Here is a 21,267-nt window from a genome sequence, read left to right on the forward strand (position 1 = left end):
CAGAATTGATCACTAGTTCACAATGTCATGTTTCTCCTAGATATATTTTTAAAATATACAATTGATGCATGGTGTAATATATACAGGAAGGATACTGAGAGAGATAAGAGATTTGTTACAATTGTCCGAAACCGATTCGATTCTCTTTGAAATACTTATGTTATTAAATACAAAGATCTAAGAGACATGTATTTTTTTATATCGACCCAATTTAAAATTTAAAAAGTAAAACAATCTTTTTTGTTGAATCGGACAGTTAATTACGGGCTGATTACTTGTTACATTCACATATAATACTCCTTGTTATTAATTAATTAAATAGAAGGCATATACCAAAATAATATTCTTTTTACAGTAACTTCTTTATTTGAAAACAGTTTTTCCTATACGAAAACTTTAAAGTAGCTTCAATTTTTTATATTATCGAGTGAAAACAATAATCTTCTGATGAATTAGATATCACTAATATCACAATAAGTATAACTTTATATTATTATATCATGTTATAATTATATACGTGTTTATTATTAATCATATTTGTTATTTATAATAACTGGATATATTGTAATATTGCGAATCACCGCATATATGCTAGCGAAACTTAGTTTACATGTTAATATATGTAATAATGCATAATATATTACGTGCGACTTCAGTGCGCGTTTAGGAATGATTTCGTATTTGCCGGAAGTTTGCATAAAATTATGTCATTTAACACGATTTAATTTAATGTAATTTACTTTAATTTATTTGCAATTAATTTTGACCGCAACATGACAACGTGATGTTCCTGGTAATATTGTGATATATTGCTATAGTTTAGATAAAGATGCAAAATATAATTTCCGCGATTCTCACATATCATAAACCAAAATTCAATTATGAACTGCATATATGTAAACGCATAAATGAAATAAGATATAATATATAAACAAGAAGGCACTCTCGGTGACGCTCACTAAAATTTGATTTAGTCCTTACTCTTCAAAGTAAATAGCAGGACCTGTTGCACGCGCCAAATCAAGCTAGCTCGGTTGATGAAAATCACCGGTTGCTCAATTCACTTTCTCAATTTACCTTATTTCTCGGGCGCTTCTTTATTTGCGTACTTTGTCGCCGTATCGATTCTCGTTCCGCGGAACTTTAGTTGCTCGTAACGTGAGATTAAAGCAGAAACTCCGGCTTGAAATACCTTTTGTTATGTGCCACTGAATGCACTTAATTTTCTCTAAGCTGGAAGCAGTTAGGCAAGCTATCGATATTTTTAAGTGATTGGTTTAAGCTCATTCTAGTATCGACGCGATTTATGAAGCTGTACGGACAAAATACAGAGGATGTTCTGTTTCTTACGCATATACAAAGAAAAGTATGTAGATATTTCATCATTACACAACATACTATATATAATTTTATTATATTTCTTATTCTAAACATATTTGGAGTCAATCCTTCTTAATAAAAAAAATTCAATAAAGTGTTTAGCGGAATAATTTTCAAATTTCATCAGAAAATAACGTTTACTTTCAATAAATAGGTAATAATATTTTATTATATATATTTTTTTCATATATACCCACAATATACTAGTATTTTTTCAACTATTTACTGAAATATTCGGATTTTCTACAATAATTTTGCTAAATAAAGGTTGATTTAAAGTTTAGATTTAATCAGTATAGAAAATTTGTATATTAATTTTTAATGAGAATCAAATGTAGATCTCACTGATGTGATCTAAATTTCAGAGACAACTTTGTTTACACAGTTGTACTGTTCAGACATCTCCATGATTAATTAAGTTAATTTATATAAATAATGCTGGTTTAATCCTTACATATCGCTCTTTATCAAGTCCATTATAATTGTAACAAAAAAATTTTTTAACACAAATTTTTAAAACAAAATTCTTTTTCGAAAAAACGAAAAATATAAAATAACACACAAAAACAGACATAAAAAATATCAAGCGAGAAATATAAATTGATACAAAACGTTGTGCTGGTAGCATTCCCATTCGCATTTAACTCTCAGAACGTTGAATGCATACAAAGCGAAATACAGCGACATGAAAATTCCTTTCATTATTACGCCACAAAAATCTGGCACTTTAAAGCCAGTTACGAGAGCTCTCGTCCAAACTCGGTGGTTAAAAAGTGCTCAACTAGTTTAAAATACGTGCCGCGAAGTCGTGTTTCGAATGAAAGTCGTTACAAGAAAATTGCGACAACAATATGACTTGAACTTAAGGGCAAATTAGAAAAGCAGGAGATACAAGAAGTTTTCTTGGCTCATTATTGTATCACGGAGATTTGCTATTTGAAACTCTTCGCGCAAACACAAATCGTATTCTCATTACGAGGTACATTTCTTCCAATGAATTTTCCGTATAACCATCAGATACTTAATGTAAATTTTTATTTATATATAAGTTTAATGATTTAATAATATATAACATAACGATTTTAATTATTTAATATATTTCTTTAGTATTTTCATGTTTTGATCTAGATTCTTAATCATTGTTAATTATTAAAGTGTTCCGTTTTCACGCTGCATCAGTTCATCTTTGTTATCTATCAAATATTAAACAAGGACAAATGATGCTTATAAGCGCTGTAAGCCCAAAGCGAAACGCTCTCTGAATCAGTTATTTATAATAAAAAAACTAATACTGAATTTATAATTTTAGTTTCAACGCATTATGAATTTCTGGTTTATATTTTTTACAAATATAAACCAATATAATTTATTGTTTTTACAGAATTTAAAATAATCTTACATTATCTAAAGGTATTTAGCTCATAATGTAAATACTCATACAATATTTGTAATACAATATTATATTTCAAAAGTTAAATTTTATGTCTAGCCAGAATATGAGATGCAATATTATTGTATGTTATTACGACAAATCTACATTTTCACAATTTTTTAATATTGCGTTAGCTTTCTCATATAGTATACATGTATATTTTAGCAGCACACGTATAACTACTATAGGAAAGTAAAAGCGGCTTATTACTCTAAAAGAGGTAATATTATGCAGTGGCGGATTATATTTAGTATGGCAAGCATTTCATAAAAATAAGTAGTACGGTTTTTACAAAGCGCATGATAAAGCTGGTTCTATAGAATGCTTACGTTTATACGTTGCGACGTCCCTTTCATTTTTTCTGCTTCGTACCAGTTTCGCACATGAACTACTTATATGCTAGAAACGGAGATAGTTGATAAAATTCGTTGTCAGATATTTCATAAGGTTTTTTCCTAGTTATTGAGTTTTTACCTTCATTTACCCTTGCCACGCGACAACAGATACCAGAATGGCAGTGGAAATCGCCAAAGCCTATCTCATCACCGAGCTAAGTGACTTTTGTCGTGTCACTGAGCACTTGGCTCAGTCAGGGGAACCATGGGGTGAATCCGAGAGGATCGAAGAGGATAAAAAGAAGCAAGAGTAGTTTATCAGAGGAAGAGAGGGACGCTACCAGACCCCACGGGACAAAAGTTTTAAGCGTACGCGCGGGGGAAAAAATTAACGCTTGCAGTTTAATGTCCTAGTTTAATGATACGTCACGTGCCCGCTGATGACGTCCATTTAAATAACAGGACTATTATGATATCCGGCGACGGACGCAGCTGGAATTATTTGCGGTCGTGACTGTCCGCTTTAATCTACTTTTTACAATTGTTCCGGCGCATTAATGCCATTTCTTCTGGCTCCGTGGAGAAGTTCTAGTTGAGCGGAGTATCCACGTTCATTTTTGTCCCACCGGAGATTAAAATTTCGATGAGGTTATGAAGGTACGGCGAGCTGCTAATTAACTGAAGAATTCTTCTTTTATTAAGCGATTTAGAGCAATCTAATTAAATGAGTGATATTTCCTACAATTCCGAAATTAAAATTGAGTATTACCAATTTATAAATATGCCAAATGTTGCAAAAGTATTGATTTGCTTTTGAGTGATATATTGATATTAACAATGTATGATACATTATTTAGTAGGTAAATAAACATTTTTTTTTATATTAAAAATAAATTTTTTGTTATTTATATTTAATGAAAGTTACAAAAAAAGAGTATTACAAAAATTTGTCATTGAGATAATTGCCATATTTTTTTGTAACATCTTTATTCTAAAATATTTTTTTACATCATAAAAAAATAAATTAAAAAATGGTTGCACAGTAATTTTTAATCAGAGACCATTACATTTACGTCGACTTCACTCTGACTGTACTCAATCAGATTGAGCCGGAAGATGCATTTAAGCCATCCATCCCTCTTGTTCTGTTACCTTGTCTGTATTGTCGGTACTGGAGATAATCATTCTCGAGGGTCGTAGTCGCGCTTTTTAATCTGGCTTCGGTCTTTCCGCTTTAGCAAATAAGAGGAAAACGGTGTTCCCGAAGAAAGAAGCAACGTAGCTGAGAAGGGGAAAACCAGGCTGCAATTGAGCAATCTCGTGATTGAAAATACTCGGTAGAAGGCTGTGCGTAACGTTGTGTCCACGTCAATAACGTTTATCCCCATTCAAGATCAATCCCACGAGAAACGTTCTTTCGTCGCAGCTTTTTCCCTGATTTCAGACTACCACATCTTTCACCAGATTCGCCTTACTTTGTAAAAGTTCTATTGCGAAGCTGTTGCTCTTTAGCATGACCTCATATCAACTTAAGTCGACTCTAGATTGTGCAAGCAGGTTTGCTCCATGAGCTGCCATAGCGCGAAATTTCCATAATAACTGTATCTCGCGATGGAGATACCGTGAAACTTTTGCGTATTATCGACGATGTATTTCGCACTTCATAGAATTTAATTTAAAGTATCCAAGATTCTTTCTCTCTCTCTCTCTCTCTCTCTCTCTCTCTCTTTCTCTCTTTCGCTTTTATTTTTGCCATAAACTGGTTGAACGATAATCAATGTTTCTACGATATTATTGAATATTCTACCAACAATATTAGTTTTTATTAAAGTCATTCTTGATTACAGACTTTAGGCAAATCTTTGAAATGATATATGACGTCACATAAATTGTCAATGTACAAAAATGAATTATGAACTCTAAATATATTTATTGTATTAAAATAAACTATTATTTCTCTCTCTATTTTCTTATTTAAATATTTCGACCGTCTATAAATCAAAGATCTATTAACCAGATTACAACAAAATAAATACATATAGATGTCTTTATACGCAGATATAGATTAATTTACTAATTAAAAAAATTATCCATTTTATATATATTAATTGATTCAGTTTAAAATATTATATATATATTATACTTATATAAATTAATATATTATACTTATATAAATCAAATATATGTATATTTCTGTTTCTTGAAGCTCGAGATAATATACAGAGTATAAAATATGAAGCGAAATGCTTTCAACTGATATATCGATCGACTCATATGACTATTTGGAACACTCGCTGGTATAATGTATGATCGAAACGGACCGGAAACAGCAATCCATCAATATAGAGGGCGACCGAGCTTTCGTCGCTAATCACTAATTAATTAGTTGTGTCATCGGTAATGGGCATTGCTGTCATTCGGTAGCTTGTACCTATGAATATATCTCGTTTATCAGAGAAAAGTCGATCCCTATCAAAGTTATTTATTACACACATTATTAACAGATGATATATATCTGCATGTATATTTTTTATCTAGCAGTGATATTTGCAGCACTATTGATAAACATCTAGAAATATAATTATATCATTTTCTAATGATAACGAAGTTAGGGTTCTGGAATACAATATTCATTCAAATCTCCAATAGAGTACATAGATGGAATATTATAGTACACATACATAAATTACTATTACACTTGTAAACTTATGATAGTAGTAGAATATAACAACAACAACGATATAATTGTTTACGTGATAGTATTATATCATACTGCTGCATTAATTATCTACATTGTTGTGCAGCACATGTTTAAAAAATTCTAATATCACAGTCGAGACACATTGATAAACTACGTCATAATGGCCGCTCGTCGATGGTCCAAAACAGTAATCCATCAATACATCCGGAACTAGCATTCATCGTTAATCTCTAATTAGTCAATTAGCTCACGCAATTTTGCTAATAACGAGCACACATCGTCATCGAGTTGGCGAATAGCGCGGCACACCTGCTACATAGCGTCCGCAACGACATATCCGGTGAACTATAATGCTCAGTCTGTGGTATTCCTGTTATGGTTGCATTCATAATTGCTATTATATCGACGAACTTTAGTTATCTTCAGCTTATGCACGATTTTACCGTTATCCATATCTTCAAAGTGGTACTTAATTGAAAACGATATTGTGTTAAAGTAATTTATGGCTTATAATTGCTATGCGTATAATCTTAAACAATTATATAATAATTAAATTTGATCGTAAATTATTGCTCCCGTAATTACCGAACATGAATTAGCAAGTATAAATTGTGACATAGAGATATATGTTTAATTAGTTATTGCAATTTATAGGAATATGAGAATCGTATATTAATAGAGTGGTTTAATCATCATCATACAAATAACTGATCATAATAATACACAAATTTTAAATATCAGACCGATTAATAAAAAAGAAGTATTAAAAAATTTTTAGTTTGAACAATTAAAAAAAATATATAAATTCTCGCAGAAAATATTAAGCATTAAGAATAAGATCCAGCTGTGATCGTGTAAGTCACTTCTACTTATTTGTAAAAAAATTTTTTTTACCTATAACAAGCAGAATTTCTGTTATTTTATGCTAATATGTTGTGAAATAATATAGTATGTCTTTAGTATTTCGAACAATACCGAGACTAGTCTCGGTATCGGCATCGAGACGAGACTTAAGGTCTGAATTCGAGACCGATACGAGACTTTTTATATCGAGAGTCTCGACGATACCGCGAGTCTCGTCGAGACTCTCGAATTTTGTAATATGTACAATACATTTTCCAACGCGCAAGATATTTATATAGTCTTAAACTTTTTATATATAGATATTTATATTATATATAAACTTTTTATATAGATATTTAATAAGCCTTAAACTATGTACTGACATTTTTGATACAAAAAATTAAGAATTAAAATCTTTAATAAAAATTATAAGGCATTATTAGTTATTACAATACATTAATATTCTGAAATGTATCTTTGAGACTATAAGTCAGTCAAGAATTTATGCATAAAATTATATGTGCCGATGTTTCGTTTAACTTATTCCTATGTTTTCTAATAACTAATGATGCTTTAGAATATAATTAAATCATTAAAAAAATATCCTTTAAACCAGATATATTCATTTATTTTTCAAAAAATTTAAATTACTAGTACACAAATTAATAAAATAGTTAAAAAATTTAATTAATTCATAAAATATAGTGAATAATTTAAGTTTAAAAGTTTAATTGCATAGATCGTAGAAGAAATTGAAAAAAACACTTATTTTGATTATCGAGACCGAGAGTCTCGACCCGAGACGAGATTGTCATTGTCGAAACCAAGCCGATACCGGGACGAGACTGAAAATTTCAAGAACAAATCGAGACCGAGACGAGATTTGAGCTAGTCTCGTCTCGTTTCGGCGAGACCGAATCACTATATGTCTTCAAGTAAGAATAAATGATAAAAATATGTTAAAAAATTTCCTTAAATATTATTGATCGTTATATTGTTATATTATAAAACCGTTTTCCATTACATTGGTTTGATATACTCTGTCAATCTTTTCGAAAGTACAAATACTTCTCTACCTATGCACGTATATATTCATTTTTATATGGTATTACGTCCATGTCTCTCGATGAGATTTTGCATCGCATTTCGATATAGAAAATGGAACAAGTTTGAAGAGCAAAAAGCATGCCGCGAGCTGCGAACCGCAGGGGAACATTTCCGACGGGTTGGAAAACGCAACCTGCCTTTGGCAATTCATGGCGGTAATAACATTCTTGTAACTTTTCATCTTCACACTCTGCATCCCTCTCCGTACCATCCACCGTATTTCTATCGGGTGAAGTATCTTTTCCGGCGCGCATTGGAATTCTCGCGGACATTCACAGTTATAACTTTTACAATCGCAAATATATGATATTCCTGTACGTCGTTCAAACATAAATGTGAGTTGCATAACGAGTATTTGTATTTAATGTATTAAACGGTACGCTGGTGGAAAAGATTCGATCGCTGGAATATTTGTAATCGGGTCAGAGACGCATTTACTAAATGGGGCGCGATGAGCGCAATTTTGCCCGAGCGAGGAAAAATGAACGCGCTATTACGACGCACAAAAACGAAATAATATAACGCGCGTAATATTCTACATAAATGTAATGTCATATAATTATAATTTTATCATCGTTCTAACAAATACCGTGCTTCTCATAGCTCTACTGTATGATTATGTGACTATATTAATTATTACAATGCAGATTCTATAAGAAAATTTTATTACACTATACGACTTTTAAAGATAATTTTAGATGAATAATTTTTTTATTGTTAACAGAGTTAAGGCAAATTTTATTACATTATTCTGTACATTTTAAATTTCAACTCTTAAATATGCAATTATTCTGTACATTCTAAATTTCGACTCTTAAATATGCAATTATTAAAATTTAACTAAGGCAACTTATATAGTATAGAATCATTTTAGGATTGTTTAATTTGATCGAAATGATTCCAATGATACAAATTAAATAATTATCCATAAAATTATCGGAGAATATTTATAGTTGTGATATATTTAATGTAATGCCCTTATTCTGTTCTATTTCGAATTAAAAACTGTTTTAAAAATAATATGAAAAAAAATTATAAAGGATTATCTACTTTCGTAATTTCTATTTTTAGAATCTTTATTATTATTCTTCCTAGTTAATTGCATCTAGAAAAGTTAGATATTTATATATACGAGCTAATCTTTATATGCTCTTAGTGACAAGACACTACCGTACCTCCTGACATGATAAAACAAAACTAATACACCATATTGTTACTGTAGAATTTACTACTTACTTGAAATGAATAGTATATATGATTCTGTTTTAATAATATTTATGTTTAAAAAAATATTAATTTATTTGCTCTGATTAAGTACTGTTTCTATTTGATTTAGTGTGAAGCAAATTAGAGACGTGTAATATAACGCTTTATATTTGACTTATCGTCGTACAAAATATGGTTTTCTGCCGAACTGAATAGAAACTACAATTAAAGTTGTACTTAAATTAAATTTTTTTTAAAGCGTCAAAAAGAAATGGTTAAAACGTGTTTACCTTTTTCTTTTAATATTTTTAAAAAATATAATCTATGGTAAAATAATAGTACGTTCAACTATTTATATAGTTACATTTTATATATCGAACGATATTCAAATTAGCTTAGGACTCACATTTAGAAAGACATTTAGAGATATCCATTAAATATAATTGTAAGATTAAATTTTGTTATGTAAATATATTCTAATTCTAATGATATCCACTTATGAGACTTCTGGATATCATATAGATTGTTACGTCGCAGTCGAAGGTTTTCTCCGTTTTTTAGGTCAATGCATTAAAGTAATTTACCCGGGGATCGGAGATCAAGCCGTACGGTTAATGATGTTCGGTAGGAAGCGTCGGATGGTTATTTGGAAGGAAGATCTCGATTCCGGTGCCGAAAAGATTTCGCAGTTTATAGGCGAGTCTGCGAGGATCGCCCTTTTTGATATCTTTATAACTAGGAAACGACAAATCGATCTCCAACGGTTGGAGCGAATATACGTTCTCGCGAGGTGAATCTACCGGTTTGTTTTTGTTTAAGAGTTGCGCTAATTTCTGGAAGTGGGGGAAAGGATCTTGGTTCGAATTAAGAGCTGATTTGATTCGAAACCTCAATCTCTTTTCTTGTTGTCTACGTCCGCCTTTACTAGGCATGGAGGTGTTGTAAAAGAATAAATGTTTGAAAATTTCGAAGGAGTACCGCAGGACGGGGGCCACGCTATTGGCAGCGACAATCCTAACAGCCCTCTGAATATGAGATACTTATAATTTCTCAGAAGAAGCGATATCAGACGGGGGCCACGCTATTGGCAGCGACAGTCCTAACAGCTCCCTGAGTACTTATAATTTCTCCGAAGAAACGATATCAGACCGGGGCCACGCTATTGGCAGCGACAGTCCTAACGACTCCTCGGATACTTATAACTGAGTGTAATTGAATATAATTGAATGTAACAGAATAGAGATTTAGGCTTCTGGCGAGTTGGTTTAGTATTTTCAGCTTTTAATAAAAAAAAATAAAATAATGAGAGAATACAAGAGTGAACTTAGAATAGGAGCGCAAGGATAGGTTTACTTACTTCTAAAATAGTTTTCTACCTTTTTCTCCGCTGTTTCTGCTTTTGGCAGCTCCTTTTATACTAGAAAATGAGTATGGGAGTGTCCTTTCAGGACCAATCAGTACTCCTCAAAATTTGGTAGAACCTATGCTCGCGCTCGTTTCCTTAAGATAAGGCAGCAGGGCTCCGCGTAAGCCCCACTCCCGACACTACGAGTCTAGTTTTAATAATTTATAAAAGTTCGATCTTTCTTAACTAATATCCCTACGCGAGGCGAAGTGTGACAACATATTCTAAATTTTAAATTGGTTTAAAATATACATTATAACTTTATTTATCATAATTTTTTGATAGTTTTTAATTTCATTAAAAATAAGAGAAAATGTGAAAAGGAAAAATAAAAGATATTCATCCTCGCGTTCGGGAAGGTCTTAATTTTTAACATACTACTTAATTATTAGACATATATGCTATTGTTTAACTATTTCTTAAATAAAGGCTCTCAAAAGAAAAAGATTGTAGAATAGCTATTCTTTTATCTATGTGACGCATAAGGGTATGCGAGCGTAAGCTGTCTGTTTGTCGAGAAGTAAACAGACCCTCTCGTAAAAAGGGACGGTTGGAATATAGTTTCGAAATAAAAAATAGGAACAAACTAAGACGTAATACTAAACTAGAGATAGGATAAAGATAATATGTGAATCGTATATTTATAATAAAGAAGAGGAGAATTTTCGGGATGTAACAAGATAAATGAATGTACATCTTCAGTATATCCCAGTAATATCCTATGTATGATTCTAAGAAGATAAACTCAGAAATCTCTTTAGATACGTACCTAAGATTAACTTTTGCTATGTGGGTAATATAGTAATGTAGAGTTGAAGCCAGTACACCGAAGGAACAAGTCGGTAATTGGAGAGAGAAAGAGAGATAGAGAGAGAGAGAGAGAGAGAAACGAAAGAAGTATTTATTACACTTAATTAAACTTTGACTCCAAAATTTGTGTCTGAACGCCTTCGTTCCATTCAACGCTCTGATGCTCTGCTCGCTCTCTCGAATAACACACAATTTCGCTACTCCCCATTTATTGTCTTTTACCGATTTTAATTTAATATTACTAATTTATCCTAATATAATTTCATTCTATAATAATAATTATTCTGATACATCTTATTTAGATCAAACCTCATAGTAATATTACGCAATATATTTATTAATATAATATATATAAGAGAGAGAGAGAGAGAGAGAGAGTATGAGCAGATTTTTTTATAGGTATATTAGATTTCATATCAGCTATCATTTTTAGTATACTATATATAGAATGAAAATTGCGTCTCTCTCGTAAGAATTCCGCTACAATTGGTGAAATCATTGATCCTGTAAGGTCGAGTCGTCAAATGCTTATTGAACCATCGTACTTTTCGCAAACGACTTTCAGAAAATTCCTCTACTTTCGAGAAGCTCGTAGGTCAGTCCCGTTTTCGCGTTGGATAAAACGCTGTTACCCTCGAGAGATTTGTTGTCGAGATTCAACTGGGACGATAACTTATCTGGACTCGCTGGACTTTAGGGCACTCTGCGGAAAGTTCTCGTGAATGGCGCCAGACTCACGAGTTCTTGTACTTTCATTGTTTCTGCACTCGATTCTGTTAATGTCGGTGCTGAGAGAATTACGATGATTTGTGTCCAAATAATGGAGAAAATATCTTTATAATATGTTTTCCGATTATTTTATATGTGTAATTGATATTATAGGAATTATGTGTCAAGTTCATTACGTCGACATATTTTCTGCTAATGCCAACTGTTATATATTTTAACGTTAATAATAAGTCATGGATTTTAATTAAACATTCTTTTGCAAATATGTATTTTTAAAAGAATGTTTGATTAAATAATAATATACGGATTCTATACATATATATAATAACTAAAAAAATTTTTAAGAAAAGATAGTACAACTTTTTATTATAATTGCTTTAAACTTAGTTTTGAAATCAAAAGATGGAAATTTTTTTTTCATTTTTTATTATTTAATATTTTTAATATTTTTTATTATATATTTTGTATAAATAATTTGTAATTGATAAAAAATTGCTACCTGCACAATGGAATATTTATGACTACACACAAAGAATAATTTCGCTGAAATCGTTTAAAAAGCTAGATATACATTTGAAAATAATATTGTTGGACCATCAAAATGATTATGTAAAATACTGAAACTGTGATTGTAGAAAGTCAAAACTTTTTGCAGCATTGCTCATCATGTTTGAATTCCCTACCCAATTATATTGATGATACAAAAAATTTATTTTTACATCTATATAATCTAGCTAAATTTTTATATACTTCAACAAAGTCGTTGTTTCGTATACAAATGTAAATATTTCTTTCGACAAATGTTGTTTGTTGTATCTACAAAGTTTGAGCTAATAGATAAATTAGATAAATTATATTAGAGATATGATGCTCTTGCGAAGCGTGACTGTCCTAAAGTACATTATTCGTGGAGAGCCGCGCGGAACTTTGGGATATGATGTTGAGTTAGGCCGTGTAAATAGTAGAGGAACCAAGCGTGCTGGAGAGATCCCTCGAAAGAACAATACCTCTTTGTCGGTTCGCAAACGGGACTGTTTCGCTCTGGCAAACAAGTGATGGTTGCTTAGCTATGCAATAACGATACTATCCTACCGCCTGCATTGTTATTTCGGACGAGAACTAGGCGCACACTTCGCTTTACAGACCTGCTTATGTCTGCCAGTTATTTACGCCTAACGTGTTTCAAATATGTCTCTACACTATTACGTGGAACTCTCGATCCATAAACTCGTAATAATTTCAACTGTACATCTAGTCATATTATTACGATACATTATAGTTACATGCTCTATTGATATTTATTTTTAAATTATATATACTTTAAAATCCAATTTAAGTACTTTTCTATTTTATTTCTTCTACAAATTTCATTGTTTTGATTAATTTTGTCGTTGTAATTGACTGTTGCCACCATTCTTTTCATGTTACTTTAAACAGTTAGTCACAAAAGTTTTCACACAAAGGAATAGCGAATCATTCCATCAACTCAAGTATGACGTAAAACTTCTCGTTGTTGAAATACAATGCTTTATTTTACTTTTCGACGAACAAATTTTGCTTCCGAAACTCGTTTCAGAAGCTTGCGGCGCTAGAATATAACGGCCATTCCTGCAGAAACTTTCAGAGGGCTTGTCTCGATGAAAATATTGTATAGTTAAATATATAAATTTACTCGTATTTACTGTATTTATCGGCTCGACAACAATTCCTTTATAACAATTATCAATTCCTCTTTATAATATAATTTCGAAATGAAATACATCATATATGCGAACAAGCGCAATATCAATCGCAACGAATTTTTAATTGCTATATTGAATAATGCTCTGTTATAACGCATTTCATTATTTTGTAGACCTTTGATTGTTGATATTACTCATCGATCTGTTATTATTTATGCCTGTCAAATGACGTAATAAAGTTATAAAATATGCAGAAATGTTCGCCTTGCAAATTCCGATTTGAAATAATCTCGTTTATGTCTTTCTCGAAAGCTATTGATTATTAAATAAAGAAGATCAAATGGAGAATCATGCAATAATAATTTTATATTCTTACACACACACACACACACACACACACACACACACACACACACCGCTTCTTTGCTTAAAAATAACAGAATTCAAAAAATGAAGTTTCGTAGAAAAAGGGAAAATTATTTTTAATTTAACAGAGAATTATTGATTAATCAAATCATATCGAAATGTATTTTTAACGTGATCAAATATCATTTTTGTCTTTTTCATTTCACAATTCTTAAAAAGTCTCTTTTTGTGATAATTTTGATGATTTTTTAAAAATCACGTTTTTTTTTTAATTATGAGGATTTTAATGATTATGAGGTTTTTTTATGAAGTTAAGTTAGTTTCCTTTTGATATTTGAGGATAATGTTTATTTAATTCATTATTCATATATATTCATAGTGCACATTATTCATGGTGCAATAACTAAAAAATTAAATTTTTTGTGTTATAGCAGTTTTGAAGTAAAGTACTGAAAAAATTTTTTATTAAAAATGAATGAACCAGAAGATTCTAATCATATCTCTCTCTCTCTCTCTCTCTCTCTCTCTCTCTTTCTCTCTCTCTCTCTCTCAAAGAATTCTTATTATTGTATATCTCAACTAGAATTATAATAGATTGAACCGGAAAATTCTTCATTGTACAATTGTTTAAATTTTTTCAAGAAATCAATATTAAAAAGATTATTACGTTTCATATTTTGTACCTATAACTATAATTTAGGATGTAAAAATATTCGCAATTTTATTATCGATGCTTGTGTATTACGCAATATAATCCAATGGAGCCGTAACATTGTTATACTTATCAGTCAAATGTTATTCCATATGACGATATGACGCATATATATAATATTGCGCGATAACTTCGGACAATGTTTTAAAGTCTTATGCTGCTTGGATTACGGAAGTTTAATTTGAAAGACACGTAACGAGTGTCACTTGGTTGATCGTCAAAGTACTAATGTTATAATTTATGGCAACGGTTATGTAAGGCTGTACGTTCACTGAATATTTCTGCTGCTTTAAGCGGTTTGACGCGCATATTGTCGGACACTTACTTATACAATAAACGTCAAATATTTCTCGTGCCGTTGCACCCACGAATGCACTGCGCTGCTTTACTCGATGGCACCGTCTTCACAAGGCAATCACGTCGCCGTGTCGTTATGCAAGTCACTGTAGTGAAGCGTTCCACGTCTTATCTAATCTCTAAGAATGCCGGTCGGTGTCTGCTTCATCGCTTTGGCTTGGTAGTGAGAAAATATTGACGAACATTCTTTTGCTCTTAACACACGCTGTTAGACATTTTAGGACCACTCATCCGATCTCGCTTCGGCAATTTACAATTTACGTATGTACAATTATACATAGAAGTGTTAATTGGGTTGAATTCTTGTTTTTTTCTCTCTCTTCCGAATTTGATTTATTCTCAAATCAGCGGACCTTTCTCTGTTAGCTCTATCTTTTTTTGAAAAATTCTTTTTTAATTTTTCATTTTTTGTGGATATTTAGGAAATAAAATCTCAACAAATTTTATATACTATTGATGAAAATATATTTTTTATTTTTAATGATCTTAATTTAATTGAGATACGAAAGTTATATCTACTTTACGATTTTCAAACACAGACGACTTCAACGACGTTTGATTAAAACAGGAAAGTAATATTCTTAACTGTGGTGAACATTCTTTGCAGATGACGATTGACATGGCGACGTCGTAAAATCGACGCAACTCCACATTCTCCATGGATCATAAGTGATATCGCGGAAGAGAAATGATCATCATTGTGGGACTCCGTGAGAAACGTGTTCCTTAACGCGATCCATCTATCCAAAACAAGCCAAGCGTCGTCATGACGCGTCTGGATCGCGCATGAACGATTACATGCCACTCCAGAGACCACTACGTCGACGATCCGGGATAAGCTGGTGATTCAAGCCACGTATCCAACGTCTAATAGTGTCTGACGTAGGTGGATTCGGGTGCATCGTAATAAATAAGAAAAAATAAACGCGAACAACATAAGCGAAAAGATTGCAAATGTGAAATTTGTTGTCGACGTGGCAGAAAAATACGCGAGTGCTGTAAAAAAAGGCACACGAGGGATGCGTCCCACAGACGAAGGGTGGGGTCTTTGGTTACCGATAAAGCTTATCCGGAGATACGATGGTTGGCAACTGCGCTCGTCGAGTCGTCAGTCGTAGTACTCAGGTGCCGTCGACGAGATCGTCGCGCCGCTCAGGTCACAGTAATTTCGCGATTCGCGCATCATTCTGTAGCTCCAAAGAGGTATCTTGAAAGTGTTGCTTCCGGGCCAGGTGTCCAGTGGTATCGCGTGAGTCCACAAGGTACAGGAAGTCGATCACAGTGGGAGAAAAACCGAGGGAAACGCGGTATAAAGTCACAACGACGAGCAAGAACGATAATGGGCAATCACTGCCGTGAGAGCGATTAATCGTTGTTTTCCAGGGTGCCTAGAGTTTTTAATTTGACGCTTTAGCGCGTTAAGTGGGCGACGACAAAGAACGTCGACGTACATTGAAGGTGTGGAAGAGTATGGGCGAGAAGAAGTGAGGGGAAAGTTGAGTAGAGGACTGGAGAGAGGCAAAAATGTGTACAGGACAAAAGGCTTAGGTGTAGCATATCAAGATACGGTTTCTCTATCCTCCGCTCTCCTTCCATGCTGTCATTTTTTTCCTTTTCTCTTCACTTTTTCGCTGTCGCTTACGGCGCAAGCCGCGAACGGTGCTCCGTTTCGCCTCTATTTTCCCTATCTTCTCCGCCCACCGCATCATGCTCTTTGTACAGCTTCCGCCTCATGTGTTAAATTATGTGTGATCTCTTTGACATTCGACAACCGCTGTAGTTCCGGTAATTATATCCCCCGTCACCACGAATTTACTACTCCACTTCGTCCTCACCTTCTGCCTTCAAACTAGCGTATTTCTGCGTCCTCGTCTTTTTGCCCTCGACGGACCTTCAAATGTAATCCGCAAGAAGCTAAAATCTCTTCACCGTGAGTTCTTACACCCGTCGCGTCGACTCGACTTTTCTTCCTTCCGCGTTGCGTAGTGGCAGGTTCGCAAGTACCTATTCAATTCTCTCTTGGTTTTATAAGAACAAACCTAGTAAAACCGACGAATCTTTACTTTAAATTACTTTAACTCTGAATCTTTTTTCAGTTCGCCTATTTAACCGATGGTAAATCTATTTTTGATCTCACAATTAATGATTAATACCGTACAAACGTTCTCACTGAATCGCCCGCATTGTTGAATTTAAAACGATTAATAGATTGAGAAAAGTTGCGAATTTATATTATATGTATAGCGATTCTCCTTTCGTATCTCTGCATGATTTTGCGTGCTAGAGATTGAGAGATCAATTTTAATTAAATTTTAACTAGAAAACACAGCAAATATAGTGCCCCAATTAAAATAAAAAAATTTGATTATCTATTTTTATAAAATCCTAGAAAGCCGCAAATAATCTTTTCTATTAATAAGTTAGACACAGTCGATACATTTAGAACGAATTTTGTTTATCTTAAATTTATATAATCTTTAATTTATATATGTATAAATAATAAATAAAGTATAATTTTTATTTTCTATGTGTGTGTGTGTGTGTGTGTGTTTTAAATTAAATTTGATATCTTTCTTTTCAATTATATTAAAGTTACGAATATCATTTATAAATGGAGTAGTCAAAGTAATTATACGATATATAGTCTGTGCAAAATATAAAACACACGCTCTTGATATTTAACACATTTAAAGATTTTAAATCCCATCTATCTTTCCGCTTTATAATTTTCCCGCTTTGATTTTGCCAAAGTTGGAGACGTTTCCGTCCATAGAGTTTCATTCTAGATTGCAACGGGAAATCGGCAAATGCTCCTTCGCGCCAAGTCGGAAACTAATTCGAATTCTCAGGCGACGAATTCTGCCGTCGTATCGTTCCGCTGAAGCTCCATCAGTTTCTTCCTATTGCACGCCCTCTCTTCGTTCTTCCGCGCGCCGAGCTTTTAAGACTTGACCCGTGTAAGACGCGCGCGAAACAAAAGAGAGTTCGTGGACCGGTAATTTGGGACTCGGGAGTTACGCAGATGGGAAAGGCGAGAAAGTGAGAGACAGAAAGAGGAGAAAGACGAAAACTGGGCGGTGAACGGGCAACGAAATCAGCCTCCTCTCCCATCCTCGCTTGCGCACCGCACATGACTCGAGTTTCTAATTAAACTTAAACTTTTAATTGACTCGTTGTAAAGCAGTTTACAACGCACGCGCCCGCTTAGCCAGTTTTTCTCCACGGTGTCGTCCCGTGTTCTCTAGTTCGACGTTTGTCTCCGCGTTTCCCTCGTCTTAACATGTTTTACGTCCCGCATGAATGGATCACAATGCCGAAGTTTGCTGTCGATAATATGCCAAGATCTTATTAAGAAAAGTAGCTGAACATACTATATTCATCGACAGAAGTTTTTACTCTGTTATGAACGTTATATTCATTAACAGACGTGTTGCATTATTCTAATAAGTGTTATATGAGTTATATTATTATATTTCTAACATTTATATATGTCACATTCAGTAGTTTAATAAAGCAAAATTTCAATTGAATTTTAGTTAATGAATAAAGGAAAGTATATTTCTGCTTCTTTTTTTTTAGTATATTTGAATATATTTTTATTTTGAAATATTTGAATATAATTATAAAACTTTTTGTACCTACATACCATTGATTAAATTTGGTTAGCTTAAACTAAGAAGCAGATATTATGGGAATAAATGGATCATGAATTTTTTGGTAACTTGCATAAAAAAATAATGTTATATGTGTTCCATCAAAAATTAATTTTAATTCGATCTCTAAATACTTTAAAAATAATGACCAGAATTAAAATACATTAAGAACGGAAAGATAAAGGGATATACCACGAACGCTCGATGTTTTTTTTAGCGAAATTTATCTTAAAGTCAATACATAAAATTGAGTTACAAAATTGATAGACATTCGGCCTTAAATTAGGCCATCTTCAGTATATAAAATTAAAATATAAACAAAATGGTGTATACAAATGTACACATTAATCTAAGTTAATTCTTTCTTAATATGTCTACATATTACGCAAGAACGCTCGTTGAATTTGTTTTTCTACTTTCTTTAGTTTGTCGCAGAGTTTACAATATATCCAGCGAATTTCGTCTTTTATTCCAATTTATTTCCGATATTCCGAATGCTTGTATTAAGTTGTAATTGAATCCAAAGTTTCCAGATTCTAATGATCACAATATTACTTGATTAATTCAAAGCTTGCAATTCATCTAGCGAGTTATAATAAAATACATTAAGTGAAAACAAAAATAAATGCATGATATGATTTAATTATATTTTTAATTATTATTGTAACAATCAGTCCGTATTAGTAACATTGCACGTATTGTGTCAGTCGGGAAGAATCTTAAATTGAAAGCAAACTTGCGGTATAAAATCGTTGATTAAATTTAATGACGCGTACTTTGATAATACATATAATCACTTACAATTATCCATGAATGTAGATATAATTCTTATCAGTCATCGATACTTGTCCACAGGGTTTCGTATTCGCACCCACAGCTGGATCGTGTTGCAACGGATCTCAAAAGACGCTCCAATATCCGTCTGGAGGATTCTAAAGTATACGAAACGAAAGGTTGGATATCGATCGCTATCAGTCACCGCTCGTACGAATTGAACAAGACTTCAACGGGACTAGTCTTTCCGCGTGCTTTCGTGTTGTTGGTGTGCTTAATCCACGTGATGAGTGTGTGCTCCTCGTGCTAAGATTTCAATTCGTTTCTGAGCGCGAACGTGATTCGTGAATCGAGAGTGTCCTGTGCTGTTCGTAGTTCGCCCGAGACCCTAGAAGTAGCTTGTTCGTGCACGTACTGTAGAGTTTGAGGGTTGACGCCTTCAAACCGCAAGCGTACAATAATCCTGTCTTCCTCAAGGATAAACGAAACCGAGCGAAGGAGGCACCGTCACCCGGTCGCCAAACGGACTCCCATGAAAATGTTACAGTCGTTAAACGCTCTGGCGGGTAAAATCTCGCCGGGCTCTCCTACCGACAGCAACGCCAACAAGGTGCACATGCATAATAACAACAATAATAACAACAACGTGGTGCATCACCATCCCTACTCCAAACAGCAGACCCAGCCGTCCCCGTCGCACTCTGCCAACGGCGACCAAAAGGAAAATACGTGAGTTTTTTTTTCTATTGTTTTTACATTGTAAGTTGTAAAAAAAATTACAAAAATTGTGTATTGTTTATTTTAAGTTAAACACAATCGTGTTTTTAGGATAAGAGAGGTAACTTATTTTTAGATAGTCAATAGTATTTTATTCGTTTTATTGTTAAATTTTAGTAAATACTGTAAATATATATATAATGTGTGACATACATGACATACACATACATGACAATTACATGTTGGTAGTCTTTGAGATCTTTATTTTTCGTCATTTTTTGCAAACATTTTTGACAGTGTTGAGAATTAAACTGTTATTATTGTGCAAATCATCGTTTTCCAGTAAGTATTAGAATATTAAGTAACAATAAAAAGGTAACGTTAGATTATTTATTACTGAGGTAAATTGTTAATTGTAATAACAAAACTCTATGATGTTTATTTGTATACTGCTGAATAATTACTGATTAATATCAGAAAGTAGATCGCCTATGTTGAGATTACTCATTTCACACTAATAACAGGCTATGGAAATTTCACCCCCATTAACCTGGACCCCCCACCATCGAAAATCAACTTCGCGATAGGTCAAAAATTTAGTGCTCTTTTGTTGCTAATTAGTTGCTCTAGAGCGAATTTTGTTGCTCCAACCGTTTAGCAGCAATAAAAAAAAAATGGGGGGGTCCAGGTTAATATAAAGCTGGACCCCCCCATAATGAAAAAATGGATATAGAGCTGCGATATCAAAAAAACAAAGGCACCAGATTTTGTTGCTTTTTTGTTGCTCTAGGATAGTGCAAAGAAATATCGAAAAAATCACATTGTTAAACAAATTCCGATAAATAATCAAAACTGCATTGTCGCGCGTCGCAACGTTATGACCAAAATTTACATGTATAGAATTTGTTACTCGCAAGTTTTTGGTATCAAAATGTTCCTTGGAACATATACTATCGAAATATACCCGTTTCCGATTTTGTTGCTAACCCTAACACATGAAAAATAATTAGTTTATCAGCATCGGCGCTCGAGCCGAGCACTTTATCGTCTGAAACATT

At 33.0% G+C, this 21,267-nt stretch overlaps 1 protein-coding gene across 1 annotated transcript in view; it reads left to right on the forward strand.

Moving 5' to 3' along the window:
- The window catches only part of LOC108726391 (CUGBP Elav-like family member 2), a 512,320-nt gene that overhangs the window by 140,519 nt on the left and 350,534 nt on the right, over positions 1–21,267 (forward strand). Inside the window, 1 exon segment of the mRNA XM_018453913.1 lies at positions 19,574–20,221. Coding sequence (XP_018309415.1) covers positions 20,025–20,221 — 197 coding nt within the window. The 5' untranslated portion in view covers positions 19,574–20,024.

This window comes from Mycetomoellerius zeteki, unplaced genomic scaffold, assembly GCF_001594055.1.
Source record: "Mycetomoellerius zeteki isolate Tzet28-1 unplaced genomic scaffold, Tzet1.0 scaffold415, whole genome shotgun sequence".
NCBI lineage: Eukaryota > Metazoa > Arthropoda > Insecta > Hymenoptera > Formicidae > Mycetomoellerius > Mycetomoellerius zeteki.